This window comes from Asparagus officinalis, chromosome 8 (genome assembly GCF_001876935.1).
Source record: "Asparagus officinalis chromosome 8, Aspof.V1, whole genome shotgun sequence".
Classification (NCBI taxonomy): Eukaryota; Viridiplantae; Streptophyta; class Magnoliopsida; order Asparagales; family Asparagaceae; genus Asparagus; species Asparagus officinalis.
In genome coordinates this window covers 11,166,680-11,186,397 of record NC_033801.1, presented here as the reverse complement: position 1 = coordinate 11,186,397, position 19,718 = coordinate 11,166,680, and the positions used below count along the sequence as shown (strand labels likewise).

Here is a 19,718-nt window from a genome sequence, read left to right as displayed (position 1 = left end):
GAGATGCCGTGCTCATGTGTAATGATCATATATACCCTATTGGTGGTATTGGAACAGTCTGAATCAAGATGTGTGTGTTTGGGTCAAAAGTTGAGATTTTCATTGGTGACGAACTCATTACAATTTTAGCCATTACAATAAGTTCAAAAAAGAAAGAAAGTTGATCTTTTTATAAGATCTCCTTTATACAATAAAAATAAAGATTACAACTCTTGTCAAATAGCGTAACGAACATTTATCACCCGCTGCTTGCGTGAGATCTTTGCCTGTGCTGGGGATGTTAATATCCGTGGACAGCCGCGGATCGGATCCGGTTGACAGATTGATGATCAAAGCTCTTACTTCACGAAGGAAGTAATCGCTGCAGAGGTAATCTCGACCAAGCGAGATTACGGCTCTTCTCGAGATTTAAGACCAAGCTTAAATCTGGAGGAATAGGGGACGGGTCTCGAATCTCTCGAACTCCACTCTTTATGCGCATGAGATCGCCAAGATCTGCTAACACTTGTTGTAAATTCGTGGCTCCACTCTCCAATTCGGCAGCGCTTCGCCCTCTTGATGTCCTCCTTAAAATGGAGGTCTTTTGCTCATATTTATAGGCCTCGGATGCGGTTATTTAGATGAGACTGATGGATTTTTCTGTATCTTCAGTTAACAACTGTACAACCACAATATCAGATCAGTTAGAACGCCCAAGAACACTCAAATCCCAAAAGAATCCGTCAACGAACCAAAAAAACCAAATTTTGACCGAACAGTCACCCGTGGCTCGGCCTTGGCCGGGCCACCAAATGCCCGTGACTGAGCCACTGGTCTGATCGGGTCGCTTTGGCGTGACCCGGCTGCCAGGGGCTTAATCTGTTTTTTGGGTTTTGACTTGTTCCATCGTTACGCGTATTTCATCGTTTCGTTGACTTGTACGCTTTCCCGATTCGTTTTGCGAACGCATGGATAGCTTGACGGTGGCCGACAGGCGTGTAGGCCTCTTGGTTCGCTGTTTAGCTGACCGATGGACGTGCGGGCCACTTGGTTCGCCGATTTGGTGATTGATGAGCGTGCGGGCCACTTGGTGGTGGCTGGTGAGCACGCGGGCCATTCGGTTTGCCGTTTTACTTCATGTGTTGGTCGGCGTTAGATAATCCTCTTAGACTTAGATAATGGCGTTCATCACCTTCTCTCTGTCTCGAGCTGTGTGTGGATACCTATAGGCATTTTTAGACGCCTACAGTGTGATGGGGTGACTAGGAAGCTGAAGGAAGTGAGATTCTTTCTGTAGTTGACGAAGAATATCATTTCACTTAGAACTTTGGAGGCAGCTGGCTATAGGGTGATCTTAGAGAATGCAATTCTGAAGGTCACAAAAGGGTCCATAGTGGTGATGAGAGGTATCAGGAAAAAAATATTTACTACTTGAAGGGTAAGATAGTAACAGAAGGTCTGGCAGCTTCGATTACCATAGAGGAGGATACTACCAACTTATGGCATATGAGATTGGGACACAGGGGTGATAAGTTCCTGGAGGTGTTGGCGAAATAGGGACTATTGAAAGGTGCAAAGACATGTAAGGTAGAGTTGTGTGAGCATTGTGTACTTGGGAAGAAGACAAAAGTAAAATTTGGCACCGCAATTTACAACACCTAAGGTATTGCTTTTTTCTCCTCTTCTATTGGGACGATTACTCCTTTCCAATTATTGTATTGTAATGATACGTACATTCACACAGATGTTTAGGGTCCTTCTAAGCACACATTACTTGGTGGGACCAATTATTTTTTTTACTTTTATTGATGATTATTCCATGAAGAATTGGATATACCTTATGAAGCATAAACATGAGTTCTCAAATATATTTGTAGAATGGAAGAAGAAAGTGGAGCTACAGACAGGTAGAAAGGTGAAGATACTCCGTTCAGATAATAGTGGTGAGTACAAGAGTGATTCATTTTTATAATTTTGTCAAGATCACGACATTAGGCGATACTTCACGGTTAGGGAGACATCGCAACAAAATGGGGTGGACAAGAGATAGAACTATACCTTACTGGAAAAGGTACGTTGTATGCTCTCACAGAGTGAATTGGCTAGATCCTTTTAGGCTGAGGCATTGGTTTATGCAAGTCATCTCGTTAATAGGTTGTTGTGCACTGTGATACATGGGAAGACTACTATGGAGCTATGGTCTGGATCGGTGGCTAGTAATTATGAGTTGCTTCAGATTTTCGGGTGTCCAACTTACTATCATGTGAATGATGGGAAATTAAATCCGAGGGATAGAAAAGCAATCTTTGTGGACTTTAGAGATGGAGTTAAATGCTTCAAATTATGGGATCCACAAGATAAGAAGATAATCATTAGCAGATATATCACTTTTGATGAGGCATATATGAAGAGGCCTCAAGTCCCTCGGCAGGTGGAGGAAGCCAAACTAGTAGGATATCGCAGGAGGTGGAGGATGATGTGACTCCATAGACTTCAGATAGCATTTTATCCATTGAGACTCCTATAGAGGTGACATTGAGAGGAGACGTGATGACAGATGGGTAGATGAAGGATACAGTGAATATTAGGACTCAGGGACAGAGTCATGTTTAGGAGTCCATTGCAGCTAATAGACCAAGAAGGGTTATTCGTCGGCCAGCTAAATATGATGAAGTGATGGTTGCATATGCTTTATCAGTTAAGGTTGTTGATGATTTGGTTCCTTCTGCATATAAGGAATCAGAGTCAAGCTCTGATTCAATCAGATGGAGGGAAGCTACGGAGGAGGAGATGCACTCTCTTCAAAAGAACGACACTTGAGAACTTACAAAGCTACAGAAGGGTAAGAGAGCTATTGGATGCAAGTGAGTATATGCAAAGAAAGAATGATCTTCTAATGGGGACATTCGGTACAAAACCAAATTGGTTACCAAAGGGTATGCCCGGCTTGAGGGCATAGATTATAACGAAGTATTCTCACCGGTCGTGAAGCATTCATCGATAAGGATACTATTAACATTGGTGGCACAGGTAGATTTGGAATTGGTCCAGATAGATGTAAAGACAATCTTTCTACATGGAGACTTAGAAGAGGAAATCTATATGACACAACCTATGGGTTTTAGAGTTGCAGGCAAGGAAGATTTGGTGTGTAAACCGAAGAAGTCCCTTTATGGATTGAAGCAATCGTCGCGATAATGGTACAAGAGATTTGATAGTTTTATAGTTGACCAATAGTACACGAGGAGCTCATATGACCCGTGTGTTTACATGCACAAGCTACAGAATGGTGAGTATATTTATTTATTGTTATATGTTGACGATATGCTTATTGCTTCCAGGAATACTTCAGCTATTAGAAAGTTAAAAAAAGAGCTAGCATCTGAATTTGAGATGAATGATCTTGAAGAAGCAAAGAAGATATTGGGTATGGAGATTGAGAGAGATGTGGTGAAGGGGAGGTTGAAGTTGACACAGAGGAACTACTTGCAGAAGATGCTGAAGAAATTCGGTTTTGATGGCAATATCAAGACGGTGAGTACTCCATTGGCTTCCCATTTTAAGCTTTCTGCTAAGATGTTACTTGTTTCAGTTGAGGATCGTGAGTACGTGTCAAAAGTTTCATATGTCAGTAGGTGGGTGTCTTGATGTATGTTATGATGTGTACAAGGTCAGATTTATCACAGGTCGTGAGCATGGTATCTAGATACATGCACGACCCCGAGACGGGTCATTGGAAGGCTATGAAGTGGATTCTATGGTATATCAAAAGTACTGTGGATGTTGGTTTGGTATTTGAGAAGAATGGGCAGGATTGTGTTGGATATGTGGATTCAGATTATGCTGGGGATATTGACAAACGGTGGTCTACTACTGGATACATGTGACATCCCACTAATTTAGTCCGACATCGATGGGAGAATGGGAAATTGAGGTGTTTATATAGTGAAAGCTAAAGACTCAAGTGTAACATCGGCTAGTCGATTTTGGTAGTGGTTTGAGCCAAACTGTGTGTTACACTCAGTGGGTCTCACGGCTTACACGTGCCAACGTACCTGCGGGCCCACGGCGTGACAAATGGTAGCAGAGCAGTTACCAGTCGGAAGTGTAGAGCTAAGTGCTATACAGGGCTAAGTGATATACACTGTGTGGATGCAATGGGAGCCACCTCTAGAGCCCGTAGGAGCCACATCTAAAGTCATATTGCCTGGAGGCGATACTGAGATGTACTAATTGTCATGCCGCGATGAGGACGTCGCCTTTGTAAGGTGGGGTAAATGTGACATCCACTAATTTAGTCTCACATCGGTGGGAGAGTGGGAAATTAAGGTGTTTATTTAGTGAAAGCTAAAGACTCAAGTGTAACATCGGCTAGTCGATTTTGGTAGTGGTTTGAGCCAAACAATGCGTTACACTCGGTGGGTCCCACGGCTTGCACGCGCTAACAGGCCTGTGGGCCCGGGTCATGACAAAAGAAGTCTACACTTTGGATGGGAGGGAGGTAAGGGAATAAAAAAACTCTTTGAAACCTAAGAGAGAGGTTTGAGCAAGCATTTCAACTTAGTGACTCTAAATATGGCACAAAATGATCAAGGAAACAATGCTCAGGATACTTAGATGGGTTTTACTGACGGCGAAAAAAACTAAAGTTAAACATTAGTCTTTTTATGTAAAATTTATGAAAATAGTTAGTTTTGGTTGGTTCATTTGAATGATAACTTACTAGTTAGCTATCTCCTAGTTAGTCATCCTCCTTCCTCCCCGGCGATCCTCCAATTCACCGTCGACTCTGCATGGGCTCCACCGATGGTTGGTTAGCTACCATCGATGACCAATTAGAGATGATACTACTCAATCCCATTACTCAATCTCAAATTTGACTCCCTCCAATCTCCATGTAGGCTGTCTAAAAATCACAATGGATAGCTGATCCCTATCAAGCTCCGACAATGGAAGTCACAATCAGACGACTTTCTAATCACTGTATTCATAATTCTACAATCGCTACAAACACGGCCTCATTTCTGAGATGATTGATCTTGATGGTTGCGACAACAACATGACTAATATTATATTAGCAACTATTAGAGATGCTGATGAGCAGTGTAATGATTTCAGAAATAAAAGGTTGGACTTAGTTGGTGAGTTGCTTGGTAGAGAGCTGTGGGCAAATATTCATCTAAAAACACTATGGATGTTGATTCCCGTCAAGTTCCAACAACGAAAGCTACAATCAAATAGCTTTCGCGCTGACAATCGAAAGCTGCAAATCGAGGACTTTTCACATAGATCGAAAAGAGTTACAATTCAACGACACTTCCGACAACTGATGAAAACTCTATTCAGCAGCCTTCATAATCTACAGTGAAGGTTACAATCTGACGACTTTCACACTCCACTACAGCTAAAGCTAGGATTACTAAACAACGGTCCTTGCAACGCTTTACAGAAGAAGTTACAAGTCAACTAGCTCCTTCTAAAACGCGGATGTCATCCCCGCGTTACAATTCTGGAAGTGCAGGCGACCCCCACGTTTCCAAACACAAGCTAAACATGAGCGACCCTCGCGTTCGTAGGGGTTCAACCAACACCGACCCCCGCGTTCCCAAACTATAACAAACCAAAACGCGAGCGACCCTCGCGTTCAATGATGTTCAGCCAACACCCAACCCCGCGTCTCAATTCTAAGAGGCGACCATGAGTCGAACGGTTTCAAGAACTGTTTCCCCACGATCTGAGGAAATCACGCCCACTCAGGAGCGGATTTAGAGGGCAGTTACAACCTCTTATCCACCTATAAAATCTTAACAAACTCAACTGAGTTAGGGGCTGGCTGGATTTTTGGGTACGAAGAAGCAACAAGTTAGTTCTTCAGGATCTCAACCACTCAGGTTCGGCGATTCAACAACAGCAGCAGTAAAAATCCTTGGAGATAGGATTTTTGAATTAAATTCAGAAGATCAAAACCGAAGGGATTCTTCAACAATAGAAAATCTGCTTGGTCATTAACCGAATTTTCGGTTCTAACAACTCTATTCACAGAGTTCTAACTCATCCAGAGTTCTAAAACTCATTCAGAGTTATTCATCAAAATTTCCACAGAAGTTCATCATTCTCACGAGATAAAAGACGGTCGGATCGTCAACGGAGAGCAAATTCGACGCGAGCAATCGAAGGAAGCATTCCATCGCTACCGAGAAGAACCCAGTTTTAAACAAAGGAGAGAATCAAATTCGTTCTCTTCTCTTTTGTAATCGAATTGTAATCGAAATCAAAGGAATACAAGTCAATTTTCTTTGTTCTCTTCTTTGCAATTTTTCCAACAAACAACGCTGGGGACTAGCTTTTCTGACGAAGAAGTGGTGGCGCAGTCCGACGTCCACCTCATGGGAACCACTGTAGAAACTCTCGTCGTGGAGTTTGATCAAGCTAAATATGAGGAAACCTTATCCTCTGGATCGCTTAGCCCTAAGGTTAAGCATGGTGTCCGCAAGATCTCCAAGGAGATTAATTCTGTTGTTGAAGTGCCGAAGAAAGCCCTCTCCTTCGGCTAGGAACTCAAACTAGCTCTGCTAGCTGAAGATCCCACCTCCGCGTCAGCCAGACATGCTTCGGGCCACAAACAGCCTCTGGAGGGGACGAGTTCCATGAGCGTCAACGACGCTGCTGCTAAGGCTTTGAAACAAGCCAAGAAGAATGCCGCTCGCAGACGAAGAAGATCCATACGTCGAGCACACTTGCGTGAAAGCCGAATAATGGCCCAACGCGAGGATCGCGTTTCTGAAAATTTTCCCGAACCTGGCGTTCCCAAGGAAGAACGCTCACTTCGCGGCAACGAGCCCGACTATGAGCCTCGGCTTATACAACTGAAACGTGACCCTGAGTGGCGCGTTGTTCCTTCAAAACGCAGCCCTCAGAAGGGAGCTGTCAAAACTAAACGCGACCCTCAGGTGCGCGTTCAAACGAAACATGACTCTCAAGAGTCTGTTTCACCAACTAAACACGACCCTCAGGTGCGCGTTCAAACGAAACATAACTCTCAGGAGTCTGTTTCACCAACCAAACGCGACCCTCAGGGGCGCGTTCAAACAAAACATGACCCTCAGAGGTCTGTTTCATCATTTAAACGTAGGCCTCGGCCTAATGTTTACAAATCTCAACGCGACCCTCGCGTTATTTCTCAAGAACGCGATCTTCAAGAGGTCAGCCAAGTTTAGAAAAGTCAGCGTGGCTTCAAAATCCACGTTCGACATGAACCAATCTCACCCACCCAAGGGCAGGGGGTTCCATCTCCACCTCCGTGACCGGGGAAAGTCTCCTCCCAAGTTCCTGATCTGCGAGAATTATTATCGAGAGGAAAACCAACAGCACAAGCAGCTCACTCATGTCAATGTGAGAGGCTTATATCTGCAGTCTTTTCTGAATGCCATTGTTGCGCATCCACACCTCAGTAGTCTATATTCGATAGGTTAACGAACGTTGTTAGACCTGCCAAACGACAACGTCGATACAAAAAGAAGACAGCTGAAGCGGAATACTCCGAAGTCACCATCAACATGATCGGTAAAGGAAAAGCCTCGCATACTGATTCCGATAAGTCACAAAAAAGTCATTCCCCAACTGTTAGGGAAATTTGTGACCAGTTCGAAGGAGTATATCGGAATACTCAGACTCGGACAGGAGCTATCCGTCCGGTTGATTATCAAAGATTGGCTAAGGGGGTCGTTTCCGACGATGAACATTCGGCAGTCGCCGAATCTTAATCTTCAAGTTATGTTGTCGCATGCGAGGTCTCTGCTTACACGACAGGGAACCATGAAGACATAGCCAAAAGAGTGGACGAACATCATGTCATGCTCCAGGCGCAACAGGAGACACTTCTCCAACTAAAGGATATGCTGGCCCAGCTTCTCACCGAAAAAGGCCAAAAACCCGAGTCTTCCCGGAGAACTATGTCAAAGGGAAAGCAAAAGGCACACGAACACTCAGATCGTGAGACTCACAACTTGGATTCTTCTTCTGATAATGAGAAGGAGATGGAAAAAGAGTTGTATCCTCAGTCCACCAAAATGGATGATCTGGAAGCTCGCCTCAATGTAATCGCTAACAGAAGTGAGCTCCGTGAAGAAGGAGTAGTGCGGCCTTACCCTGCTGAGTGGGATACAGCTCCCTACCCACCGAAATTTAAGGCCCCTACCTTACAACCGTTCGATGGCACAGGATCGCCGAATCAGCACATCTACTACTTCAAATCCCAAACTGGAGATGTGGTAGCGAATGACGCCATCCTGACTAGGCTATTCATCGGTACCCTTAAGGGTGTCGCTTTCGAATGGTTTATGAAACTGCCTGCCGGATCCATCCAGAAATGGGTAGACCTGGAAAGGCTATTCTTGGCCAGGTTCTTTGAGGACGATACAGAGGTCTCAGTCCCAACTCTCCTCGCCACTAAGCAAAGGAAAGGAGAGTCCATCAAGGCCTATGTGGAAAGATTCCGCAGCATGGCATTGCGATGCCCCTCAGGTATGACCCAATCAACTTTGGTTGAAACTTGCAGGCACAACCTGCAGACCCAGCTCCTTGCTCAGATGGGGTAGCAGAGTGTCGCTCCTAGAGATAACTAGTTTCACAAGGAGAACAAGCTGAAGAGATAGTGGCGCGAGTCAAAGCTGAAGAAGAGCCGCAACCCAAGCCGCAGCAGCAACGCAACCAGAACAACGCCCAGCGGTCTAAGGGAAAGGAGACTTTAGCAGCTGACTACACGTGAGTACCACCGCCTAATAAGCAAGGCAAGACGCCCAATCAACAAAGAGCGCCGAAGCAATATTCGTTTAAAGAGGAGCATGTGGATACCTTATTCCAGTTGCTTCGAAACAACAACAAGCTACAATTGCCTGAGATCAGGAAGCCGGATGAAGCATGGAAAGTGGATGACCCTAATTATTGTCGTTACCACAGATTCTTTGGACATCCTACCAAAAAATACTATGTCTTCAAAGACATATTGCAGAATTTGGTAAATGCCAATGTGCTCACCTTGAAACCTGAGCAGAAGACCGTATCCACCAATATGATAGCGGTCCAATTTGGTGACTTCCCCCCGGTGGTAACTGCGAACGGCGTTGTCCCCATTCGCAAGGGAGAAATGCACTTGAAGAATGTCGACTTGCATACTGCTAGAAATGAGACTTTTAGCGACGGACAAATCCGTTGCTAAAAGTCGAAAATCCGTCACTAAAAGTTTTAGCGACGGAAAAAATAAAATTCCGTCGCTAAAATACCGTCAGTACATTGAGGGTAGCAAAAATTACTTTTAGCGACGGATTTTCAGTCGCTAAAAGTCAGCGACGGAAAATTAGCAACGGAAAATCCGTTGTTCTATTTTTTAATTTTTTAAAAAAAAAGAAAAAATTCTGTCGCTAATGTAACTTTTAGCGACGGAAAATCCGTCGCTAATGTATCTTTTAGCAACGAAAAATCTGTCGCTAAAAGTTACATTAGCGACGGAAAAATCATCGCTATTAGCATGTCCTCGTGTATGTTTTCCGTCGCTAAAAGGGTCTATAACGACGACTAATCAGTGGCTAAATATTTCTAATATTTTTTAAAAAAATTATTTTAAAATTTGAAAAAACCTGTACAATAATATAATAAATTTCAAACCATGTTCAATAATCATACGGAAGCAGCCGCTTCTTTTTCTGGAGCCAGCGAGGGAAGAAATCTGAGAGAGTGGAATCTGGGTCGGTGGTCTTTAGCTTAATCGGAGCCTCCGCCGCCTCAAGTTCGTCGGTGGTGAACTCTGAAGACGAGGAGGAGGAAGCCATCATCGTTCTTGATTTTGAGAAGGGGGGAGAGAGAGAGGGTGATGAAAATTGGGGACTTGAGAGGGTGCGGGGTGGAGGGGGTTAGGGATTTGAGAGGGTGATGAAATTTTCGGGGATAAATTTTTTGGCGGTAGGATGAATTTTTTGGGGAGAACGGAGTGAAAAAAGCCCGCGCCCAAAAAAGTTTCCCCTTTTTGGGTTTTAGCGACGGAAATTTCCGTCGCTATAACCCATTTTAGCGACGGAAATTTTTCGACGGCACATTTCTGTCGGGAAAGTAATGGCGACGGAAATTTTCCGTCGCCAATAGTAAAATTTCCGTAGGGATTTGAGAGGGTGATGAAATTTTCGGGGATAAATTTTTTGGCGGTAGGATGAATTTTTTGGGGAGGACGGAGTGAAAAAAGCCCGCGCCCAAAAAAGTTTCCCCTTTTTTGGGTTTTAGCGACGGAAATTTCCGTCGCTATAACCCATTTTAGCGACGGAAATTTCTCGACGCCACATTTCTGTCGGGAAAGTAATGGCGACGAAAATTTTCCGTCGCCAATAGTAAAATTTCTGTCGGCAAAACTTTTTTGCCGACGGAAAAATAGCGACGGCATATTTTGTCGCTATAACATGACTTATAGCGACGGAATTTTCCGTCGCTAAAGTCCCGTGGGCAATAGTTCATTTTCTAGCAGTGGCATAGTCAAAAAGACAGGGGGTTGGTACCCCTCACTACCCCAAAAGGGGAAATCATGTGGGTCCACCCTGATCTGCTAAGAGATCAAGAATGGACGAACAACTCGTCCAAAAAGAAGGGAGGCAAGGCTAAGTCTTCCAACATGATTAGCCCCTCCATTACTGAAAATGATGACCACCTCAAACCTCTTACTGATTCATAAGAGGAGAGGATTGTCCTGACAGCATACCCAGGACACAACCCTGGCACTCGGTCAGGAAAAGCTTACTTGAGGGATTATGGCCAGAATGCTCAAGAAATTGAGGAACAGCACCAAGACGCTGGGGGTTCTGTTCCGAAAAAGCCGGTTGATAAGGGGAAACAAAAGGAACTTCGGTTCAACAAAAATCTCCACCAAGAATCCGTTGATAAGGGGAAACAAAAGGAACTTCGGTTCAACAAAAATCTCCACCAAGAATCCGGGGAGTCGAGCACTCCCTTCCAATTCAATGTCATGGCTCAGTTGGCCAATATACCAGCCAGGATTACTCTATATGAGCTCCTGAGGTTGTCCAAAACTACCAAGGAATCTCTGATCGAAGCCTTAAAGAATACGGAGAGCTTCATTACTCAAGTCACTCTGATCCCTGAAGCTTCTGAAGGTCGACCTTGTCTGCAATGCCTACAAGCAGCGAGAAGTCTACCATGCATATCATTCACTCAGGAAGATATGCAAGTCAAACACGAGCATGACCGACCCCTGTACTACACAGGGTATATTGGATCCTCCGAAATCAGTCGTGTTCAAGTTGACCCAGGCTCAGCACTCAGCATCATGCCTTACAGGGTCATGCAGGTCTTAGGGATTCCTATGCACCGACTGCACACCACCCAGACTACTATCTTTGGGTTCAATGCAAACAGCACCTGACCTCTGGGAAAGATCAAGCTCAGATGCCAGATCGGAGATCTTAAGTCTGAAGTAGCATGCTACATCATAGATGCGGACACGTCTTACAATCTTTTGCTAGGACGACCATGGATACATACAAACCGTATTGTCCCATCTACTCTGCATCAAGTCATGAAGTACGCCAATAACGAGGGCGGAGTTCGAACCTTAATCGCAGAAAAATACCCCTTCCGAGGGGTGGAAAACTTCCATACCGACTCCGTCTTCTATCCGGAATCCCAGGAGAAAGAAGATGTGGACAGCGGGAATGAAGCTGACATCGAGCCAGATCCTGATGAAGATTGTCCTTAGGAATTAAACTTTGATGTAGTGGGTCAGGGTGAGAATAATAATAATGTACCGAGTGAGGGCGAGTGGTGCATTAATGAAGATTTTATTTTAGCGTACTTGTCTGATGTCTCTCCTAAAAATGAACAAATAGAGAATGATTCTAGAGCAGGTACCAACCCACGGCACATACTGTGCACAGAGGCGTCGGTCACCTTGCCAATCCAGTCATCCTTCACTTCAGATGAAGAAGTGGAGGACGCACAGAAGGCTTTCTTCAAAGTCCCATCCAAAAGGAAATGGCAGAAGCCGATCTGTTTTGGTAAAGTCAAACCCGAACAACTCAAACGAGGAAGTTCAGAGGAAGATGATGGAGTTCCCTAATTCCATTACCACGAACCCAATTCTATATTCTTAATAAAACGAATGGGGTATAACTTTAATGAGAAACAGGGCTTGAACTTGGGGAAAGGAAGACGAACCCCGATCCGAATGTCTCTCACTCCTGAAGGAAAACCTCCGGACTATTATCAAAAAACCGGAAGAGGCGTGGGTTACGTTACGCCTCCCCCTGCCTCAGAAAGCGAAATCAGTAATTACCTATGTCGTGACTATTCATCCAGAACATCTTCATACGAGTCCGACGTCAGTGTTGGACCTTTCTTTAAAAGCCTGACTGTGAACATGGTTTCGTCAGTGTTGGACCTTTCTTTAAAAGCCTGACTGTGAACATGGTTTCAACTAGTCATCCAGACGAAGACGCAAGGGGTGATGAAGGGTTAATCGAATCAACCAATGATCCTTGGATCAAACGTCTCAATATCCTGTGGGATATGCGATTCGAATAACGCGAACCACCCACTGAAGATAAAGTGGTCCAGGTTATCATGAGAGATGAACATGACCCTAAACCCATCTTCATAGCCGAAAACCTATCATCATCCGAGAGAGAGGACCTTATATCTCTCATTCGAGAATATATAGATGTATTCGCTTGGAATTATGAAGATATGCCTGGCCTTGACCCGAAGGTGGCCACGCACCATCTCAACATCGATCCGGATGCAAAACCTGTTAAACAGCAACAACGCAGGTTTCGTCCAGAGATCATGGAATCAATTGAGTCAGAAGTTAAAAAGCGTATAGACTCGGGTTTTGTTAGGGAGGAACAACACCCTGACTGGGTGGCCAACATTGTCCCAGTGCCCAAGAAAAACGGTAAGGTCCGGATATGCATTGATTTCCGCGATCTTAACGCAGCTTGTCCAAAAGATGAGTTTCCTCTTCCTATCACTGACGTCATGATCGACAACACCTGTGGATACGAAATGATGTCTTTTATGGACGGATTCTCCGGATACAATCAGATCAAGATACACCCGGAAGACGAGAAACACACTGCTTTTAGAACACCACTGGGGGTGTATTGCTATACGGTGATGCCCTTCGGCCTGAAAAACGCAGGGGCAACTTATCAACGTGCAATGAACACGATCTTTCATGAACACCTACGAAAGAAGATCGAGTGTTACGTTGATGATATAGCAGTAAAGAGCCAATGTAAAGATGATCATCTTGCAGACCTGAAGACAATGTTCGAGATCATGCGAGCACATCAGCTGAAGATGAATCCGACAAAATCATTTCTCGGAGTTTCAAGCGGAAAATTCCTAGGATTTATCGTTACTTCCAAGGGAATCTCTCTTGATCCAAAAAAGTGCGTGCCATCCAAGACATGCCACCTCCGAAGAATCTCAAAGAGCTCAGAGGTTTGCAAGGCAGACTGGCCTACATTCGAAGATTTATATCGAATCTGTCAGGGCGCTACCAACCTTTCTCTAAACTCATGAAGAAAGGAATATCCTTTGTTTGGAATACAGAGTGTCAAAAAAGCGTTCGAGGAGATTAAAAGATATCTCACTCAACCGCCAGTTCTTGTGGCCCTAATATCAGGAAAGCCATTCCTGTTGTATGTAAGAGCCATGGACCATTCCCTTGGAGCTTTGTTGGCCCAGAACAACGATCAGGGTTAAGAGCAAGTCATCTACTACTTGAGCAGGACTATGATGGGAGCCGAACACCGGTACAATCCTGTCGAAAAAGAATGTCTCACCTTGGTATTCGCAATTCAAAAGATGCGACATTATCTAGTTGGACAAACAATTCACGTCATCTCTAAGGTGAATCCTTTGAGAGTTTTGATGACGAAACCGTCATCTCTAAATTGCCGGCTTGCAAAATGGGCCATTCTTTTGTCGCAATACGACATGCAGTTCATGCCTCAAAAGGCAGTCAAAGGTCAAGCACTGGCAGACTTCTTAGCCGATCATCCAGTGTCAGGAAAGTCTAAGTTGTATGAAGAATTACCTGACGAAGTCGCCGAAACTTGTGTTACTCAAGAAGCTACGCAAGTGTGGAAGTTATTCTTCGACAGTGCATCCAGAGCAAACCCTCATGGAGTAGTTACCGCGGGAGTAGGAGTAGTGCTAATCTCTCCGAACGACCACGTAATCCCAAGGGGATTCTCCTTAATCGAACCTTGCACCAACAATGTAGCCGAGTATAATGCTCTGCTATTAGGAATGCAATTTGCTGAAGAACTTAATGTTCAGCACCTTGAGGCTTACGGTGACTCTCAGCTCATCGTTAATCAAGTCCGAGGAGAATACGAAGTACGTCATGAGGATTTGATTCCATATTACTTCCCAGTGCTAAAGCAAGCTCAAAAGTTTGAAGGATTCTTTATCGAATATGTACCGCGAGCTCAGAATGCTTATGCAGATGCTCTAGCCTCTTTGGCAACTTCATTAGCATTGCCACCGGGAGCTGAAACAACGATTCTAGTCGCGGGACGGAAATTATGCTCTTCCAAGATCCCTATGGAGGAAAACCCAGACGAGACGATGTCGGGAGAAGTCTGTACGACATTTATGGAGTTCGAATCTAGGGATTGGTGATTCCCGTACATTATGTCGTATATGGAATTCTGCCAGATGACCCTAAGGAAGCGGCCTCTATCAAACGAAAGGCCCTCCGATTCTATTACGACGCAGTCTCTCAAGTCCTGTACTGTAAGTCACATGATGGAGTTTTGCTTCGATGCCTCTCCTGGAAGGAAGCAAAAGAGGCCCTTAAGGAAGCTCACGACGGAATGTGCGGAGCTCATCAGCCCGGAGCTAAATTAGGAGATCGCCTCCAACGAATCGGCTATTATTGGCCGAAGATGTTTTCAGACGCAGTTGACTACGCTAAACATTGTCACGCGTGCCAAATTCATGGAGATTTCATCCACCAACCACCAGGAAACTTACACCCCACATCGGCGACTTGGCCATTCGAAATATGGGGTATGGATATTATCGGACCGATTTCCCCTGCGACGTCCAAAGGACACCGGTTCATTCTAGCCGTAACCGACTATTTCTCCAAATGGGCGGAGGCAATCCCGTTGAAAGAAGTCAAGACTTCAAATGTAATCAAGTTCATCAAGCATCATGTCGTCTACCGTTTTGGAGTCCCGAGACGAATAGTTCACGACAACGGGACACAATTCGTCAGCTTTGGGTTTCGAAGATTTTGTGACAAATTTAGAATCCAAAGTGTTACATCTACGGCTTATTATCCGCCAGCAAATGGTCTTGCAGAAGCCTTCAACAAAACCATAGTGATGCTTCTCAAAAAGTTTGTTTCTAAAAGCCGGCGCGATTGGGATGAAAGACTCGGTGAATGTCTGTGGGCTTACCGCACGACGGTAAGGACTTCTACAAGAGCCACACATTTCTCTTTGGTATACGGCTGCGAGGCTGTATTGCCATTGGAAATTCAGATCCCTTCTCTGAGAGTTGCTATTACAACCGGGCTAACAGAAGAAGAAAAACATTAACGACGTCTGCAAGAACTTGAAGCCTTAGACGACAAATGACTTCAACCTCAGCAACATATCGAGTTATATCAAGTCTGTATCTCTAAAGCCTACAACAAAAAAGTTAAGGAACGAGTTTTCAAGAAGGGCGATTTAGTGTTGGCCAACAGACGACCCATGGTGATGACAAACAAAACCAAAGGGAAGTTCAATCCTAAATGGGAAGGGCCCTTCGTAATAGAATCAGTCTATTCGAATGGAGCATATCGCCTTATCAACCAAGAAGGAGATAGGCTCATGATGCTGATTAATGGGAAGTTTCTAAAGAGATACTTTCCGTGAATCATTTAGCCCCCCCGAATCCTAACTAAATCAGGCTGGGGGTTGCCTATTTATAGTGTAGTTCTATCTTGTATATCGTCATGTTAACATTAAACCTCTGACGATTGAAATTTTCTAGAATTATTCTAATTTCAATTTCATGCCTGGTTAACACTATATTTATGGCATTTGCTTTACAAAATGATATCATTTTCATTCAAAATCGTTAATCTAAACACAAAATGATGACAAACAAAGTGAAAATGATACAAAACTCCTTAGTCAAGAACAGGATGATACCTAAACATCAGGCCTTATTAACTTGAGAGATTTTAGCCTCGACTTGAAGGCAGAAAGTTTCTTCTGGTGAGCCGCTCGGACTTGTTCTTCAATCTCCTTTCTGAGTTCTGCTTCAACAGGAGCGGCAGCAACAATGTCTTTGTGAATCCGCTCAGCCGCATGGAGTGTACGGCAAAAGTCTGTATAAATTTGGCCACTTTGATGCTCAAACTCTTTTCTGACATCCTCATAGTGGGCCAATTGGGCTTTCTTCTGGTCCAACTCGGTCTCTAATCGAGCGATAGTCTCTTCGATACCGCGGATATCAGAAGCAACACCTTTGATTTTAGCATATGTTGCAGAGTGCCACTTCCTTAAAGCTGATATGCGGGCCTTTTTGTCAGACAAGTCCTTGCGAAGGGTCACTGGGTGATGTGCTCTGGAGATTATCGCCAAGGAAAGAGCCGGCTCCACTTCAGCATCTAAATTGGTGCGCTGCAGCTCCCTGAAAGTTGCTAATTCTGCCTTCAAAAGAGCGATTCCTCCCTGACAGTGCTCAGTCCATAATGCATCCCCTTTATTCTTGATATCGTCCAAGCATTGGGTCAGGATGGGTTCACAATCTTCAAAAGAAGCTCCTTCAACACTGACAATATTAACAATTGTCTGCATCCAACGTTCCAGTTCCTCAATTGATTTCTTCAGAGCCCTCGAGCGTGGAGGGGGAATGGTTGGATAGATCGGACCTGTGTGTTCATCCTGAACAGATGATGGAGCAACTTCTAAAGAAGGGCCCTTACATGCACTTTCGTCTCGCGAAAGAGAAAGAGGAGCGGATTCAGAACCCTCAATGGGTGATACCTCTCCAGCTCTAGCATCCTCAGGAATAGAAGGGGTTGATTGGGGCACGTCGTCCTCTCCATCAGTGAAACGTTCAATAGGCGCAGATTTCATCGCATCCCCCATTAACTTGGCCTTTTTAGAATTTTTTGCCATGGCAGGTATTCGCTTACGAATTCTCCTATCGTATTCGCCTTGTTCAGCAGCAGAAAGAGCCCTCTTACCCGATCTTAAAGAACGAGGTTTAGGAACATGCTCTTTTGCAGGAATCTCCTCAGTTATCTTTTATTCAGGAGAATCAGCAATTGGTCTTCCCTCTTCGATCCCCATAGGAACCTCTTCCTCAGAAGGTTCTATGGTGGACAAGTCCCTAGGAGCTTTAACAGCTCCGGTCACTTCCTGTTCGCAAGACATGTACTCTACCATCCCTGGCAGGCGAGTACTCGTAGAACCGCTCCTCGAACGATACAATTCCCGAATCTCGTTTATACATGAAGTATAAACATCATATTCCAAGATCTGAGAAACTTCAGCAAACCACTGGCGGAAATTCATAACAGTAGAGAAGCCAGGCGGTGAGTTGGGTAAGGTGAATTGCGCATGGGTTCCCCTGGCGGAGAAGAAGTACCATGCACGAGCTCCTTCATACAAATTCCCGATCTGAGCTAACGCCGGGTTAGGATTGCCAACATAGAGTTGGTCATATCCAAACTGTCTGGCGAACCGAGAAGGCATGTAAGGCTCGATTATGCACTTCTCCCGCAAGCGGTAGACTAGGTAGCCCAACCTGGTCATAAGAAGCCAGTTAAAGGTGCCTTCTTCCAGAGAAGACGAGCCCTCAAAAAGAAAGTCCATGAAACGGGCATCCTCCACGTCAGTTCCGTCAAAATTAGGAGCGCAGCAGAAAACCCGGTAATTGTCTTCCCGGGATAAAAGTTGTCGAGCCCTGACTATATAAGAACTAGTCCACGTGGCCGACTCCAATCTCTGTACGAAGGGAGTATAAGCATAATCACCCTCGTATACTCCCGTCATCAACGAAGGGCAATGCAACACGAACCAGGCCACTAAATATGTATACGGCACTGGTACACGTGGTTGAGGAGATTTCCCAGCTTTCTTCTTAGTAGCTTTGATCCCCGATGCACTGAGAAGTTCTGAAGTCAACACCCTCAGGCCGTTATGAATACAGCCAACTGTAGACGGTAAAAAATACCTCTATGGGTCTACAGGAAATTTGCCTACGAGAAGAGTTCGCACGCCCAATTCTCTGGCACGGACCTAAACCGCGTAGACGTCGACTGTACTCAAGTCCAGGTTCGCCTAACGGGCGACTCGCCAGCATGAGTCAGGGTCGATCAGGATGGCAGAAATTCGCTCTTCGCTCAACTCGTCTGCCCGAGTTCGGAGTCGAATCCACCAGCAAGCCCCAAAACCGTCAGTACAGCTGGATATCCACTACCCCACGTGCTGAGATGGACCTTCCCATCTCTCTCGATTCCCGAAGCGGAGAGAGAGCCAGAGTACCCAGGACCGTCAAACGGCCGCTCGCCCAAGTGCGCACCAGGCGCGAAGCGGACTGACAGGTGTCGAGGTCAACCTAAGCATTCATAAACTCGACTCACCTGCGCTGTCTCTGCAGCTCTTGGTAGGTGGAATCCGCGCGGAACTCAGCAAGCTGCTAACCCACTCAGTATGATGTACCTACTTCACCGCCTCTCCCTGGCCGGAAAGGAGAAAGCATGCGTGGCTCAATAGCACGCTGGGCGCATCACCACAGTACAAGTGATCGACAGACACTTTCATCGCATCTGCGAACTCAATAAATGCGGTTCATTATCTGGTTCAAATCCACTCGGATAGGCAGTCGTTTGTTGCCTCACATACTAGAATGGGCCTTTCCGCATCGCTCGGTGACAGGACAATGGAACACAATGCCCTGGAAATGACCGTTCATTGGTATCGAGGGAACGGCGAGACGTCTCTGAAGGAGCGATGTGGTCACATCCCACAATTCAAGGAGAAGTCAAGCTGTGCCTTGCTTTCATTTATAAAAACCCGCTTCTACCAGCCACGATTGGACAGAGAGGTCGCCAAAACTTGGAGAAAAAAAGATGTTCGAGAGCCAAGCTCTGTTAGCCACAATACCCCTTTTTGCCCAATTTTAACAGCACTGCTGTCCCTAGTTCGCGGGCCTCCCCCGATCGCGCCACGAAGCCAAAGCCATGACCGCGAACTCCATCTGCCCCCCGTATGCTTCTTACTCGCGAACTGAAGCTCTCCAGCAACCTCAATTCAAACGCGTCCAAGGAAGCAGACTCGGCACCGCGACCATCGAGCGAAGCGTCCTATAGTCCACCTAAAGTCCCCACAACAAAGAACAAAGAGGCGCTTCCCTCTGCGTGTCTGTTGTAAACATTTGATTTGTTAGTTTGTAATAAGCTTCTTATAAAATACAAACGGAAACTCCTTCTTCGGAAGAATCAAATTTCACCCTAACAGAAGAATGGCCGACCACAGTGGAGCAGCTGTTTCCCGACTGACGTGAAATGTGGTGGCCTCAATTTGATGAGGTACTATCGGGACACAGTAGAGTCGCCTCGAAATCCGAGTTCGCCCATGGCCCAAGTAGAAAGAATACTTGTCCCCTCCTCCTCCTCGGTCGGCAATGCGTCCCGCAACGCCAGCGAGCTGGTGCGCCGAGGC

The 19,718-nt window shown here is 45.3% G+C and overlaps 1 protein-coding gene across 1 annotated transcript in view; it reads left to right on the top strand.

The window, feature by feature from the left end:
- Positions 17,167-19,718, top strand: part of LOC109820852 (probable amino acid permease 7) — a 4,953-nt gene continuing 2,401 nt past the window's right edge. Inside the window, exons 1-2 of the mRNA XM_020387045.1 lie at positions 17,167-17,173; positions 17,216-17,362. Coding sequence (XP_020242634.1) covers positions 17,167-17,173; positions 17,216-17,362 — 154 coding nt within the window. The remainder of the gene's footprint in view (positions 17,174-17,215; positions 17,363-19,718) is intronic.